This window comes from Leptopilina heterotoma, unplaced genomic scaffold (genome assembly GCF_015476425.1).
Source record: "Leptopilina heterotoma isolate Lh14 unplaced genomic scaffold, ASM1547642v1 Lhet_359, whole genome shotgun sequence".
NCBI lineage: Eukaryota > Metazoa > Arthropoda > Insecta > Hymenoptera > Figitidae > Leptopilina > Leptopilina heterotoma.
In genome coordinates, this window is record NW_025111039.1 from 266,673 (window position 1) to 283,254 (window position 16,582).

At 26.6% G+C, this 16,582-nt stretch overlaps 2 protein-coding genes across 2 annotated transcripts; one reads left to right on the plus strand and one right to left on the minus strand.

The window, feature by feature from the left end:
* Window positions 1-325: 325 nt before the first annotated feature.
* LOC122505446 lies at window positions 326-4,565 on the minus strand. The gene is made up of 8 exons (XM_043617058.1): window positions 4,443-4,565; window positions 2,877-3,120; window positions 2,196-2,333; window positions 1,817-2,020; window positions 1,365-1,600; window positions 849-1,008; window positions 546-651; window positions 326-469 (listed from the first exon to the last, which is right to left on the minus strand). The coding sequence occupies exons 1-6, from the start codon at window positions 4,461-4,463 to the stop codon at window positions 877-879; spliced, it is 975 nt and encodes a 324-aa protein (XP_043472993.1). The 5' UTR covers window positions 4,464-4,565; the 3' UTR covers window positions 326-469; window positions 546-651; window positions 849-876.
* A 159-nt stretch (window positions 4,566-4,724) lies between these two features.
* On the plus strand, window positions 4,725-16,194 carry LOC122505447. The gene is made up of 4 exons (XM_043617060.1): window positions 4,725-5,169; window positions 11,073-11,747; window positions 15,755-15,874; window positions 16,023-16,194. Exons 2-3 carry the CDS (start codon window positions 11,180-11,182, stop codon window positions 15,871-15,873), a joined length of 687 nt encoding a protein of 228 aa, XP_043472995.1. The 5' UTR covers window positions 4,725-5,169; window positions 11,073-11,179; the 3' UTR covers window position 15,874; window positions 16,023-16,194.
* The last annotated feature ends 388 nt before the right edge of the window (window positions 16,195-16,582 follow it).

Below are 16,582 nucleotides of genomic sequence, written 5' to 3' on the forward strand. Positions count from 1 at the left end.
AAAAATTGGGCATTTCATAACAAGTTTGAACTAATTTATGAGGGTGAGAATTTCCCTCACCTGTGATGGATGAAGGGTTAAAAAGTAAAAATGAAGTAGGGTGAAAATAAGCTATCTTGAAACTTTTTAAGATATTTAATATAATATCGATATAATCTTTAATTTTATTTTAAATTTTTTAACGTTCTTTGAAAATGTAGTCCGTTAATTTCCAGAACATTGTAATTTTTTCTATAAAATTTTCTAGAAATAAATAAAAGAAATTTTAATTTGAAAAATAAGAAAAAATTTATTTAAACTCGTAAAGAAAAATGGATTTGTCAAAGTGAAATAAAAATGTATAATAGCAGAGTCTCGCTGAATGCGGAGCCAACAACATTTTATCATAATGAAGTATAATATAAGTAATTATAGTAAGTATAATCGTTATTCTTCAGCTTCCTTTTCACTGCGTGTATTTCTATGATTCCTAAAAATATAAAAATTAAAAGTTAATTAAAATTGAAGAAAGTAGATTAGACAAATTGGAAGTATGGTAAATGTACTTGGCTTTTTCCCTCTTGTAGCGTTGAATAGATACGCGAAACCACTCTTTGGCAATGTTGTCGAACTCCGACTCTTTTAGAGACGCGTGAGTAGTGCAGAGTAGCGCTATAACAAATATGAATAATGCTTTAGAAAATTATTTTATTAAATAAATGAAAAGAAAATTTCAATCCGTACTATAACTATAAAGTTGCAGATAATTGTATTGAGAAAATATTGTTCACTGTAAATAATAGAATAATTGAACAAAATTTTACGATCAGAAATTTAGTTATAAAAAAACAAAAAATTCTTATACATACTTCTAACATGATTAACTAGTCGTAATTTTTAAGCTGCTGGTTTTTGTTTTCTTTCTTTCCATGTGTAATATTTGCAACATTTATTCGAAAAAACAGTTTTTAAAACGTTGTATATGTTTTCCTTTGCAGAGGGTCCACCAATTCGAAGAATGTATTTTTCCTAAACAAAATATTATGAAATATCTAGCATGTCAAATTCTTTACTTTTTGAGATGTACACGGAGAAAAATAATATAACTTTTACTACTTTCATAGTAAAACCTATAGACTGTCAGGAACTTCTTTGCGCATTTCTGGCTTTTCCTATTGACGAAGTAAATTTTACTAATTTTTTACAAAATTGTACTTTAAACTTAGAAAAATTTACTCCGAAGATAGTAAAAGTTGTCAAAAAAGCGCAGAAGTTCCTGACAGTTTAAGTTTTACAATAAAATTACTTTTAGTTACTTTATTTCGTTTATCTGTGTATCAAATAAAGAAGAACATTAAAATTTTTCCTACATTAAAAATACTTACAAAAAGCAATTTAGTTTCTTGAGAAGTTTTCAATTTCTTATTGAATTCATCCACATATGCGACTTTCCTTAGTGGTAGCAACGCTTTAATGTTTTCCATTTCATTAAGAATCGACTTCTCATTATTTCCTTTTTCTACCAGCGACAGACGGTTTTTTACATCTTTGAGCTCTAATCTCATGTGTGCACATAGTCGAACTACTTTCTCTATGTGTGATTGTATTTTTCCATTATTATCTAAAAATATCATATAAAATTAGAATTAATCAATAAATACAAAAAATAATTTTATTATAAGTTCATTAAATTTTGATTCTCAGTTAATGTAATTTTTAAAAAAATTTGAATTGACTGAGGTCTGACTTTTCCTGTTTCTTGCAAATTTCAATATTTTATGGAAAGCAATGATCGTAAAATAATAATTAAATATAAATCTTCATATAAAGTACAAACCATCAATATTCTTATGTTCAAAGACATCTTCAGAACGATAGCTTGCATGTTTTGATGTATCAGCCTGTGTTAATAAATCTTTATCACCAAAGTCAGGTTCTTCTGGTAGAGGTGCAAGGATGGTACTAAGTTGCTCATCATCATCAGTATTATGAAAATTCATTGAATTAGAACTATTATGTCGCACTTTTTTCTTTTTTGGAGCTGAAAAACATACAAAATCTAAACAAAATCTTCCTTTTTTATTCTCTTATATTATTTTTATACTCTTGTTCAAAAAATTTTTTTTCTCTTTTCGATGGTGATGCATTTATGTATCCTATTACTGCATGTAGAAATATAATTTTTCTTCAATATTAAAAATTGTATAACACCTAACCTTGCGTATAATTTTCCATATCTTCATCAACCGACAGGTTTCTTGAAATTTTAGAACGATAGCCTTTGCCTAGGGTTTCATGATCTGTAGAACTGTAGTTTCCATTGCCTGCTCTTTTTCTAGCCGACGTCATTGAAGCTGTAATAAAAAAATAGTGCTGTACATTTATGTTACAAATAATGAATTATAAAATATGAAATTTTGTCATTTCCAATTCTTTTTAAAGTACTTGGAAAAACCTTGTTCGAGAATTATTCCAGAATATATTCAAGAATTGAGGATCTGTAATATCGTAATTTGTTTCCGTAGTCGAGCGGTATGAGAAGATCTTGTAATCTTGGACCTTAAGTTCAAGTACTCAAGCAGGCAAATTTCTTTCTTTATGTTCATATTTTTCGATTCTAAAACAAATTCCAGAATTCTTCATGAAAGTTCAACGAGTTTATAAGAAATTAACTTCAGTTATTTTCTAACAGCTTAAAATAATATTTCAAACAGTTCATATCCTTAATTCTTGAATAAATTCTGGAATCATTTATTATTGAACAAAGTTTTTCCGTGCATACATGTTACTCCAAACAAAATTTAAATTCAAATTAAGAAATTGAGAAAATAAGTTAAAATTAAAAGTTTCCTATATTTGATAAACATATATTTATAGTTAAATTGAAAAATACTTACAACAGAATTTATCAATTTCTACTTCCAATAAGAACCAAGTTGCAGAATCGTGGTCACTTCTCTTTAAAAGCAACGATGTAACATTCATAATAGTAGGAGGCCACCAACATTTATAAATGATTTTATCATTTATATCTTTAAAGTATCGTAGCCATTTTACCAGCACTTCTGAATATTGATCCAATTCATTTTCCGATTGTAAGAACTTAACAACAGCAAATTCTTTAAGGCTTTCCACTGGTCTCTAGAAAGAAAAACTTAAAAGTTAATTGTAATGTAATATAAAATTATATTACATACTAAAATTTAATTAATATTAAACGTTATTTTATATTAGTTATATCTTTCTTTAGTCAGAGTTTACATCTTTTTACTGAATATACCTTTATAGAAAACAATAAATTGAAAAACAGAAAATAACATATTTTTTATATTACGGGGATTTGTACAATACCAGCAAAATAATTTACATTTTTGTAAAAAAAATTAATTTGATATTCTTTTACTAATTTTAAATACATATTTTATAAATAACATACATTTATGATAATTTAGATTTTTATAATTACTTAGTAGAATTTTACTGTTCATTATCAATGACACAATTGACCATTACTGGTACTGTCACTTGTTCAAAATTACTTTCATCATTTTAATTCAATAACTCTTTTCCAAAATTTGTAACTAAAATTCTTCTTTAAATTAATTATTATTAATAATTTTTAAAACATTTCTTTGAACATTTTCAAATCCTTTTGTTTACAATTCAATTTTACGAAATTTCATCGATTAGTCGAAAATTCTTCAATCAAATATTAGAAAATACAAACTTCAAATAACTTAAAAAAAATTCAATTGAACTTTAAAAAAAAATTAAATCTACACAACTTTTAGCTAAAGTATGAAAAAACATTCAAAGATCAAAATTCAATTATCTACAATTTTAACTGAAATTTATATTTGAATCAATTATAATTAGAAAATTCTACGACAATTTAAATATTTAAATACAAAAATAAGTAATTTATTGAATAATTGAATGTTTCTTAAAATTTAATTCCCATAAAGAATCGTTATCAACAAATTTTCAAGTAATTGAATTCTATCAACGAATTTTAATAAAAATTTTCAGAATAATTACATTTTTTGAGAAATTCGATTAAAATTGTATTAAAAATAATTGAAATTCAGCAATGAGTTTTATTATTTGTGAAAATAATAGTTAATTTATAAAGTTTTTTATTATTTATGAAAATAATTAAATCTCTGTAAAAAACATTTGATTATTTATGAAAATAATTAAATTATTGCGAAGAAAAATTGTGAAGACAACTCTTTTAAAATTAAATTAAGAAATTTGAATTAAAGAAAAATTAGATTTCAAGAATAAGCACAATAACTTAAGAAAACAATAATTTTCCAGGATTACAACCAAAATTGAGACTTTTCCAGGTTTTTTCGAAGTATATAAAATTTCCTGACATTTCCAGGTTTTCAGGTTGCGTGTCAACCCTGATTTATTACATTTACATTTATTTCTATATTATTTGAAATTATTTTGCTTACCAAATCGTAATCCAAATCCATTTTAACACTATTCACGTCTATTAAACAAATTGTAGCAAATACACATCGACACGTTTAGATAAATGAAAGAAAGATTTGTCGAGCGGCAAGAGTAGGTTAAAGCATGACTTTGTTTACGATATGTATATGTAAAGTCGGTTCTACAATGGGCACGTTGGACGTGAACGTCTGACGTGCCGTACTGACGTCACCCATTTGAATAGCATGGATGTCGTCAGACGACCACGTCCGACGTGCCCATTGTAGAACCGTCTTAAAGATCTGAACATAATATCAACACTTGCTACCAAAGCTACCAAACGACAGTAAACACTTAAACAGAGAGGACAAGTCTTTGATATCTATATATATTCTCTGATAAGCAGTTGGACAAAGACAGGCAGTTCCATATCTAACCTAACCTTAACCTTTATATACGGTTTCACACGTGTATCGTCTCAATAGTAAAAATATTACAGTAGGTCATGTTTGATTCATGGTTTGATTTCAACGATTGGGGACAGGACCATTTAATAACCTAAAACTTTATAATATTGAATATACACGTTGTATGGAATTTATCAAGTAAAACCATAGTCATGTTTTTATGTGGCCTTTGCTGGAAGTAATAATAAATACGTCCACACTGTTTGTATGTTAATTCTCATCCTTCTTTTCATGACAATTTGACGTTGATGTAAACGTTGAAATTAAATTGAAAACTCAGGTAAGCATACTCATTATGTATTCTCAAACGTTTCCAATTTTTAAAACGAATAAAAATTAATATATTAATTTACAATATTTATGAATATAATAATATATTTTTTGTTTTCAAATTCAACATTCTGAACATAACCTATTTAATGTCTCGATTATTTTAAACAATAGAAAATTCTGTTTGCGTTACAATTTTGACATAATATTTTGTGGAGAATAAACTAGAAAAGTATTACAAGACAAATATAGAAATTGTTTTTAAATAATTTTATAAGTATAATTTTAAAGACTATAACTTCTGCGCTGACAAGTATTTTTTTGTACGTGGACTACCGCAGTGGTTATTGTGGGTAGCCGAAATGTTTTTTCATTTATATATTGCAAAAAGGACTAAAATTCTTGCAGGTTTTTTTCTATACAATCGTATATGTTAATAAATTCAATTATATCAATTATAGATAAACAAAAATATTCGGAAAATAAATTTTTAGAAAATTGGTTTACTCCACTGTTTCGAAATCTATTAACCACTTCACTGGCGGGGCGTTCCAAATGGCGTTCCACGCGCCGAGGCCCAGACTGGCAAAAACACCGAAATGGCGTTCCTAATAAAACTTTATTTTTAAAGAGTGTACACTACTTTTTACTACTACAAAGCAATATTTCTATAGTTTAGACATCAGGGAACAAGATTATCACAATGAAAATTTCAGTTTTTGAGATTTTTAATGTTTCTTTGAACGTTGAAATAGTCGATTTTTAACACTTTTTAACAAATGGCGTTCCACTTTTGTTATTATTAATAATTATTAAATTTTATTTATTAATTATTTATATTTATTTTTTACTTATTACATTATTATATTATAATGTTTTGTATGTAAATATATTTTTTAAATAAAAAATATGAGTTTTACTGTGTAAAAATTGAAAAAAAGTGGAACGCCATTTGGTGAAAAGTGGTAAAAATTGACTATTTCATTGTTTGAAAAAACATTGAAAATCCCAAAAACTGAAATTTTTATTGTGATAATCTTGTTCCATGATGTCTAAACTATAGAAATATTGCTTTGTATAAGTTAAAAGTAGTGTACACTCTTTAAAAATAATGTTTTATTAGGAACGCCATTTCGGTGTTTTTGCCAGTCTGGGCCTCGGCGCGTGGAACGCCATTTGGAACGCCCCGCCAGTGAAGTGGTTAACCGATTTCGAATGTTTTCGCTTGTTTTCCTTCATCTGTAATTTCACGAATAAGTATCACGAAATATATGTATAACAATAAAAACACATATTTTAACATATTAAACACATATTAAAACATAGATATATTAAGCATAACCTATTTAATATATCGATTATTTTACAGTAGAAAGCTCTGTTAAAAAATAATTTTATTTGTAATTCGAATCAAAATGTTTTATTTGCTGTTACAAAAGAATTTTTGTAAAAAGTTGTGATAATTTCAATTTCTTTTTTTGCAATATACTAAATATAAAATACTTAACTTACTCAAAAAACTGTCAGTAGTTCTGTATAATAAAAAGTTATAAATAAATTTACAAAATTATTGAATTCAAAAAGTTTATTTATTTATTATTTAAATAATAGAGGCATCTTGGATCTTAAAATGGCACGCATTTTTAGTAAATGTTTCAATTATTTAATTTAAAATTTTAAGAATAGAAAGAGATTTTTCAAATTTATTATTGAACAATTTAAAAATGAGGCCATAAAAAATCAGAAATTGGAGCATGTGCCATTTTAAGATACGACTCCTTTATTATGGAAAATATTATATTTTTTGCAAATTTAATTGAAAATTTCAAAAATAACTAAATTTTATTAAATGCCTTAATTGTGTTAATGCACAAGTAAATAAACTACCAAAATTCTATTTTTATGTATGTTTCGTTATTTTTATTTAAAAGAATTACTTTTTATTACGCGAAAATAGTGCTTCCCACGAAACGAGACGAGATTTTATATAGCATCGTCTCGATCTCGTTAAATATTAAAATTTAATATGTCAGTCTCGAAAAAAGTGGTCTCGATCTCGGTCTCGATAAATCTACTTACCTTAATTTGAGAAATTTAGAGTTGCCTTAGAGAAAACTGTTTACAAAATATATATAGTTGTAAAATGTAAATTCAATTATCAAATTCTTTGATATTATAAAATTTATTATTTAATAATTTATAATCCAATTCTTTTCCAGGGTAGAGAGTCAAAAGTGCCAAAACATAAGTGCTAATGCCAAATTTCTAAAATTATTATTTTTTCAATGGATATCTTTTCCAAAAATTCTTTTTGGTTAACAGTAAATTTAATTTTCGGTTTATTTCATTAAACTGTTAATAATTGTTAGTACTGTTACGTCCGTAACTTCTTAATATACTTAAATTATCTATAATATTTAGGTGTGTATTTCTTTTAAACATATTGAATTATACATATATATTATACTAACGTATTTGAAATACGTATTCATACAATCTCTTCATATTATTGCATTATATTCAATATATTTTATAAGAAGGTAATTGTTATTATAAATTTTATATGTATTTAAACAAACTTATAAATTATAACAAATCCAAGAAAGATGGGTAATACTTTTCATGTAAAAAGAATAACGATAATCCATCAGGCAGATTAATATAATCCCATAATCATTGGAGTGTATAAAACAAGCAGGCAGGTGTCTAATTTCTGGAATCTGAACTGAGAGGTACAACGGTCGCCCCTCAACCCCCCTTAAACTATCGCTCTGGATTGCAACCTACCAGCCACAAAAGAGAGAGACAACAGTCGCCTAGCAGTCACAACTGAGAGAGAAAATAATCACTCCTCACGCCTCTTAGACAGTCTTCACAGCATTGCAGCCAGTCGCTCCAACCCCCCTTAAAATCCAAGCAACATCGACACGTGTATGATTCCAAAGAATTGATGAAGACAGTTTTATATAAAAGGGGATATGAGTTCTACTCAGATCAGAGAGTAACTATTTAGAAATCAACCTGAACACATCGTTCTGTACAAGAGACTAGAGAGTAATTTTTTGGGAATCAACCAGTTTACATCGTTCAGTCAACGTTAACACATCACATAATTTACAAGTGAATTCAAAGTACATCTTTGAAAGTGAACAGTATATCTCCAAGTATTCTTTTTAAAGTGCATTGTTCGAAAGTGAACAATATATCCCCAAGTGTTAAATTTGAAGTGAACTGTAAATCAACCTTTTATTATACATCAATTTGCAAAATATAAATTTTTAAACAATTTCCAAAATTATTAAATTGGAAATAATCTCAACAATCAAAGAAGATCTAATATTTAAACAACACATTCCAAATTTCGAACCATCGAAATTTGCTCAAGAGGCGACAACCGTCTGGAAGAAAGCAGATATTTTCAAAATACAATACACTATATCATTAGTGTAAACAAGAGGATTAATACCCAACCATTAAGGACAACAAGCAAAAGGCCCCTTTTCGTCTAGCGCTCAACACCATTGAGATTAGACAGGAGATTATCATCACACCACCAGTAATCGTTATTCTTTAAGTAAGATTCATAATTTTGTACTCATTGTAATTTTGTCAACTCTTTTCTTTCTTGTTGGTTTTTAAATAAATTATTCTCTCACATTTAGTAGGCTCATTGACTTATCCTCATCCCAAATTAGATTTATTTATGAAACTAATTTAAAACGAGGAACGCTAGGTATATTTAAAAAGGCCTATCGTTTTGACGTAACAGTACATATTAAATTTTTATGTAAAAATGTCAGACTTATTGCTCGTTGGTAAAAAAAACTTATTTACATGCTGATGGTTTTTTGTATTACAAACATTTCAATGAAAATTATCTTGAAGAAAATAACATCCTGGAATACTTGGATTGGTACTTTTTTGGCACTTCTGTACCCCAATCTTTTTTCCAGACTACATTTAGTCTAGAAACTTACTCTCCACATTTTGAATTAGTAAAATTCTACTAACAAACAGTAAAATTTTACTAATTGTTAATTGTTTTTATGCACGACTTTTCTTCTTTTTGATAAGTAGCAATTGGTGAATAAAACTAATTCTTAGCAAATGTTACACGCGCTAGTGCGTGGAACGTGATGTTCTATTTATTATTGTCAAATATAATTTTTTTAACCAATTTCATAAATTTAAAAAATTTACTTATTTGGTACAAAATTAATTATTATTGTTATAACTGTTCATATTTTCAAAAATTTTAATAAAATTTCACGAAAGAATTCAATTTCTAACATTTTAATAAATTATTCTAAACAAATTCAATTATTTTTTTAAATATTAAAATCTTTACAGAAATTCAATGATTTTCAAGACAATTTTAATTGAATTCCTCAGAAGAATTCAATTTTAAAAAATTTTTTAACACATTTGGAAAAAATCCAATTACTTTTATAAATAGTAAAATTCTTTGCAAGAATTATATTAATTTTAAAGATAGTAAAATTCTTTGCAAGAATGTAATTATTTTCAATATACTTAATTTTAATAAAATTCTTCAAAGAAATTGAATTATTTTCGAAAGAACTTTAATTGAATTTCTTGAAAATATTTCATTATTTTCAAATATTTCTATAAAATTCTTCATAACAATTTAATTATTTCTTAAAATTTTTATAAATTCTTCGAAAATTTTCAATTATTTTTATAAATGTTAAAATTAATATAATATAAATTATTTTTATAAATAGTAAAATACTTTGCAGGAATTCAATTATTTTCAAAACAATTTTAATTGAATTCCTCTGATGAATTCAAATATTTTTAAATTTTTCCATAAATTTCAATTATTTTTTAAAATTTTAATAAATTCTTCGAAACAATTAAACTATTTTTATGAATAGTAAAATTCTTTGCAAGAATTCAATTATTTTCAATTCAGTTTTAATAAAGTTATCTTTTATAATATAATAATCTTTTCGAGCTTTTAAATTTTCGAGCCGAGCCGAGCCCAATCAGTTTGAGCTCGAGTTGAGCTGGGCAAAAAGCTTGAATAATTTCAAGTACTTATATATATTGTGAGTACTCGATTTTATTTGAGTACTCAAATTTTTCGAGTACTCGATACATTGAGCCGGCTCGGACTCGGTTTGAAAAAATTCGGCTCGGCTCGGCACTTCGAGCTTTTTGCACATCTCTATACTAATAAAATTATTCTTCATACATTTCAATTGCTTTCAAAATTTTCAATTTCAATTTTCAATTCTTTGCGAGAATTCAGTTATTTTTCTAAATAATATAGACTTCTTTGAAGGAATTCTATTATTATCAAATTTTTTGACAAAATTCTTTGGAACAATTCAATGATTTTTTAGTACATTAATTTTAAAATTGAAAATATTTGAAAAGAAAAATTATTAAAAAGTTAATAAAAAAAATGAAACTGAAGTTACCAACGTTTTTTCGACGAAAAATATAATACGTAACAATTTCCCCGCCTCAGATCCAATTTTTTTTCACATTTATTATAGATACTAATATTAGAAGCCATTAGAAATTATTTTCAACTTTAAACTGTAAACACATTACCGGAACATGTACTTTATTATTATTAATTATTGAAACTGTTTTATCGACTATTAATACATTATTTGGTGGAATACTTATCGTCGTTTGTTTAGAACTTTTTACTAATTCTGATTTAGAGAGTAAACATAACTAAACATTTAAAACTAGACAAAATTGATTACTCGTATCCAGCACAACTTTTAAATTCCAGAAAATTGTGTAATTAATGGATATAACAAAAGTGTTCATTAAAAACTATTAGTTTGTTAATTAAAATTATAAATGAATAAATTAAGTTGAATAATATAATAAATTAAGTCTCGTAATAATATTTTTTACTTTTTTTTCTAGTTTTTAAAAATATCGCTGAGAGTCTCGGTCTCGTAAAACTCGATATTCTCCGAGTTAATTTACTTTCATGAAATATCTTTCATCTACATGAAGAGTATATAAAAACAATGTCTAAGGAGTTCAGCCAGTTATCAAAACGACATAAATCTCGTTTGATTAGAGAAGAAGTTTCAAATTTGTCAACTTTTTTAGCTCTAGAAATCGACGGAAATGAAGAAACAGAAGTATGTAACGATGCCTCTACTGCAACAAATTTTTTTGTTAATGATTGCGATATGTCAGATGTAGAAACTGGGAATTTTGAATATTCTATTGATGCCTGTTCCGAAGTACCAAGTAATTCAAATGATGTCTTACCTGAAATAAATGAGAGTGTTAATGAGAATGCTATTTTGGACCATTTAGATGATTTTGACAGCGATGTTGTTTATAGTGATTTGTCCGACGAAGACGTATATAACAGTAATTATGAGTCTGATAGTAGTTGTAACAGCGAAAATGATTTAGCTAGTGAATTACAAGACATTGTTTCAGAAGGTCATTTAAGTCAAAAAATTACAAATAATTTACTCCGAGTTTTACGAAAGTATGGTCATGGCGAACTTCCGAAAGATAGACGGACACTGATGAAAACTCCCAAGAATATCTCATTTGAGCTAGATCCACTTGGTGAAGGTCAGTATTACCATTTTGGGCTTGAATCTTGTGTCGTACGTTCAATAAAAAAGTATTTTAAATTAACTCCAGATAAGGTACAAATAAATGTAAATATTGATGGGGTACCTTTAGTGAAAAGTTCGAACAGTAATTTTTGGACAATATTGGGCTCCATAGCAGCTGATTTTTACACAGAACCATTTGAAATTGGAGTTTACCATGGTTTAACGAAACCAAAAGATGTTAATCAATTTCTTAGACCGTTTGTTAATGATTTCCTTCAGTGTAGAGAATTAGGTGTTAAAGTAGATGGTAAAATAGTACAAGTTACTCTGAATGCTCTAATTTGTGATGCACCAGCGAAAGCTTTTGTAACATGCACTAAGGGTCATACTGGCCACTTTGCTTGTCCAAAGTGTATTCAAGAGGGTGAATATATTAATAATCAAATGACATTTCCTGAAACTCAATCGAGTTTAAGATTTCACACTTCTTTTCGACAAAGGTTTCAGCCGGAACATCACACTGGGTATTCTTGTTTAGAAGAATTGTTTGAAGATGTAATTGATCAAGTACCTATCGATCATATGCACTGTGTTTGCCTTGGTATTGTCCGAAGATTAGTGTGGTTTTGGATTAAGGGTAAAAGGAACGTGCGATTAGAAGATGATAGGATTAAAACTCTTTCAGAGACTTTAATAAATATGAAACTGTTTATACCTTGTGAATTCGCTCGTAAACCAAGGTCAGTTTAATGACATTGAAAGGTGGAAAGCTACTGAGTGTCGTCAGTTCCTTTTATATACGGGAATAGTTGTTTTAAAACAAATCCTTTCAGAAGATGTTTACGCACATTTTTTATCGCTTAGTATTTCTATGCGGATTTTAATTGATGAGGAATTAAATTTGAACCCAGCGTTAAGGGCTTATGCGGATAAACTTATTAAATGGTTTGTTGAAAATGTTTCCATTCTTTACGGTCCAGAATATGTCACTTACAATTTTCATGTAACAAGTCACTTACCTCAATGCTGCGAAATTTTCGGTCCATTAGACAAATTCAGTGCTTTCAGTTTTGAAAACCACTTGCAAAAGGTGAAGGGACTTGTAAAAACCAGTAGCAGACCGTTACATCAATTGGTCAATTGAATTTCCGAAAGAGATAATAAAAGGCCTGTCTCTTCTTATCAAAAAGTTTATCCTGTTTTAAAGTCAAATGTAGCCGGCGAACTGTATTTACAGTTTTCAGGATTTCGTGTTTCTTCAAAAAAAATTGAAAATTGCTGTTTGTTGAAAGATGGTACAATTGCAATTATATAAAAAATTCATAATGAACGCGATAACATACTTTTATCAATAAAATACTTTGAAAAAAGCGAACCATTTTTCCCAGACCATGCAATTCCAAAAAATTTTCAATTGTTGAAGTTGAGAAAGCATCTCTTTCAGTTAGCAAACAAATTACTCCTTCAGAGATCAAAAGAAAATGTCTTAAAATTCAGCAAAAAATATCACTTTTGTCATTATTCCACTATTGCACGAAAATAGTATTTTACTACATAATAATTTCGTAATTTTGCTTGAAGACCGTAAAAGTCCGTCTTTTTGAAAAAAGGTCCGTAATGTCAGTAATTTGATTGAAAAACGTTCGTAAAGTCCGTAAATTGTACAATATAATTTGGATAATTTTAGAGAAATTACAAATGATTGTAGGAATTCAATTACTTTCAATAGTAATAAAATTCTTCACAAAAATTCAATTATGTTCAAAGTTTTTTTTAAATTCTCGTCAAAATTTAAATTATCTTTAGAAATTATTAAATTCTTCTCCGAAATTAAATTATTTTTAAAAATTTTAATAAAATTCTTGTCAAAATTTCAATTAAATTCAAAAATTGTCCTCAAGTAAGAGATTTTTAATAGCTACCTAGTATTCAAATAAAATTTTCCAAGAGAATTCAATTACTTATAAAAAAATGTAATAACATTCTACACAATCCTTGAATTATTTTTAAAAAATAAAAATATTACAGGAATTTCATTATTTAGAATTTGTCTTTATAAATTTCTTCGCAATCATTTAATTATTTTCACAAATAATAAAATTCTTACAGGGATTTCATTATTTTGGTAAATTATAAAATTCTTATTAAGAATTCATAATTATTTTGATAAATAATCAAACTCATTGCAGAATCTCAATTATTTTTAATACAATTTTAATGAAATTCCTCGAAAAAATAAAATTTTATTAAAATTCGTCAAAAGAATTCAATTATTTAAAAATGTGTTGATACAATTCTTTATGAGAATTCAATTTTAAGAAAGATGCAATTATTTTTTATAACATGCAATAGTTTTTTCTTGTACTAAATAATTGAATTGTAGTAGAATTTTCTTATAAAAATTAATTTATTATTGGATTTCAGTTAAAATTTTAGATTATAATTGAATATTAAAAGCAGTAGAGCGTAAATTTTTAGAAATAATAGAATTTTGAATAGGTTTAGGTTATTTCATAATAAAATCTTTGAAAATTTCAATTTTTTATATTTCTAACAATTCTGTGGAATTAATTTTTTTAAAGAAAGTTTAATTGAAGATTTTTAAATATTATTTGAAGTTTTTATTTTGTAATATATATATATATATTTAATTGAAGAATTTATGAATAATTGAAATTTCGTAAAATTGAAAATTGCAAAAAAATGGATTTGAAAATTGTCATAGAACTTTTTCGAAAATTATTAAAAATAATAGATTTTAAGAAGAGTTTTAGTTAAAAATTCTTCAAAACAATAATTTTATAATTTTGTCAGCAATTGGTTAATAATTTTTTATTTTTGGTCCGTAAAGTCCGTATTTTTAGATACTTTCACTGGTTTGAGCCTTGAAATTTAAACTAAAAACAATTTCCCGTTTTTTTAATTTCTATCTACTACGAATGGCATAATATCATAGGTAATCATTTGTAATATTTCCATGATTACTGTTCTCCGTTGTCTATTTTTTGTATAAAATAAATATTCTGACTATTCTATAAAAATTAAATGATAAACCGATTGTAATTGTAATTATTTATATATTGTTTGAGGTTTGCTTTCTGTATATACTTTAAAAAGTTATATTTTAAATCACCTGTGTACGCTGTAAATAATTGTTTGATATTAAATATAAAAAAATATTGTATTTAAAGTCTATTCATATAATATAATAATGACATCTCATACTCCTTCCTTTAATGTAACATTGTAACACACTGATTACTCACCTGCTTATAACAATGTTACAAAATTGTTACTAACATGTTTGTAGCATTGTTACGTAAATGTTACTTAAATGTTACAACATTGTTACGTATATGTGTGTAACTTTGTTACGTAAATGTTACTTACATGTATGTAACTTTGTTATGTAAATGTTACTTATATGTGTATACTCTGTTACGTAAAAGTGACTTATATGTGTGTAACTTTGTTACGTAAATGTTACTTATATGTGTGTAACTTTGTTACGTAAATGTTGCTTATATGTGTGTAACTTTGTTACGTAAATGTTACATAATTGATACAGAACATTGTGATTAATGTGTGGTAGACATTTTTACTAACACGTTACTCACACGTTACAAATAAAAAAAATCACAAGTTTCTCTTTGTTACGTAACCGTTACATAACAGTTACGTAACAGTGTTTGCTGGGAAGAGGACCTCGAAAAAATGAATCAGCCATTATTAAGTTACATGATAAAGATGGTTCTGGAACGTATTGGATTGCATATAAAAAAGTTAATAATAAAGTAGTCTTGTCAATTACTTAGGTTACAATAGTTTAATACAATATAATCATCAAAATTATCAACATTATAATAGCTTTAATTGTGGTCATTTATGTCTAAAATTCTTATGTGGATAGCTTGAAATAACTCAAAAATATATTCTATATAAATTATTGTAAGTCATTCCACCTAATCAGTTTACGAAAAGGCATTAACATGGAAGAATCCTTTACTCTGACTATTTCAGGCAATTCATCTACACTGGAGGCAGAATATTTTCCTCCGATGGAATTATTATCTAATAAAAAATATGTACTTGGCTTAGTTGAATTACTAACTTCCAATTCAATTCCTAATATTGATTAAGGTAAAAATAAATTTTATATTGGTGATAAAGTGATTACTATTCCCCCTAAAAGTTATGAAATTGAAGATATTGAAAAATATATTCAAAACTCTATTGAAAATGGGTCTGAAATTGTGAAAATCAAACCTAACAATAATACTTTTCGTAGTGAAATAACAAGCAGCTTTGAAGTGAGTTTTAAACAAAACGATTCAATTGGTGAATTATTATAATAATGTGAATCCTATAGGATTCAGAATTGAATGTAACATTACTACTGGTGCATACATAAATAATAAAAAGGTACACACAATTCACGAGTTTTTTCCAATCGTTCAAGCTGAAATAAGATTGTGGAAGTTCCATCTCACGTTATTTATCTTCCAATCGCCGTGAAGATAATACATAATATTTAAATAAAAATCGTTGATCAAGACGGAGATTTAATAAATTTTAGAGGTGAAACTATAACAATTCGATTACACGTTAAATCAACGTAATGGAAATTTTATTTCATAGAAAAACTGGTGGAAGCTATATAAAAGAGTTGCCATGTCAGAAGTCATTCATTTTATCAGAAAAACAAAGGAAAAAATTAATTGTACACATACTTTTTATTTGTTGTTGTAATAAAAATGGAAGAAATTTTAAACATTCTAAGTCCAGTTAAATTTGATAATTCTGTGACACACTATGAGATTCATGCACATCAACCATACGTGTCATCAG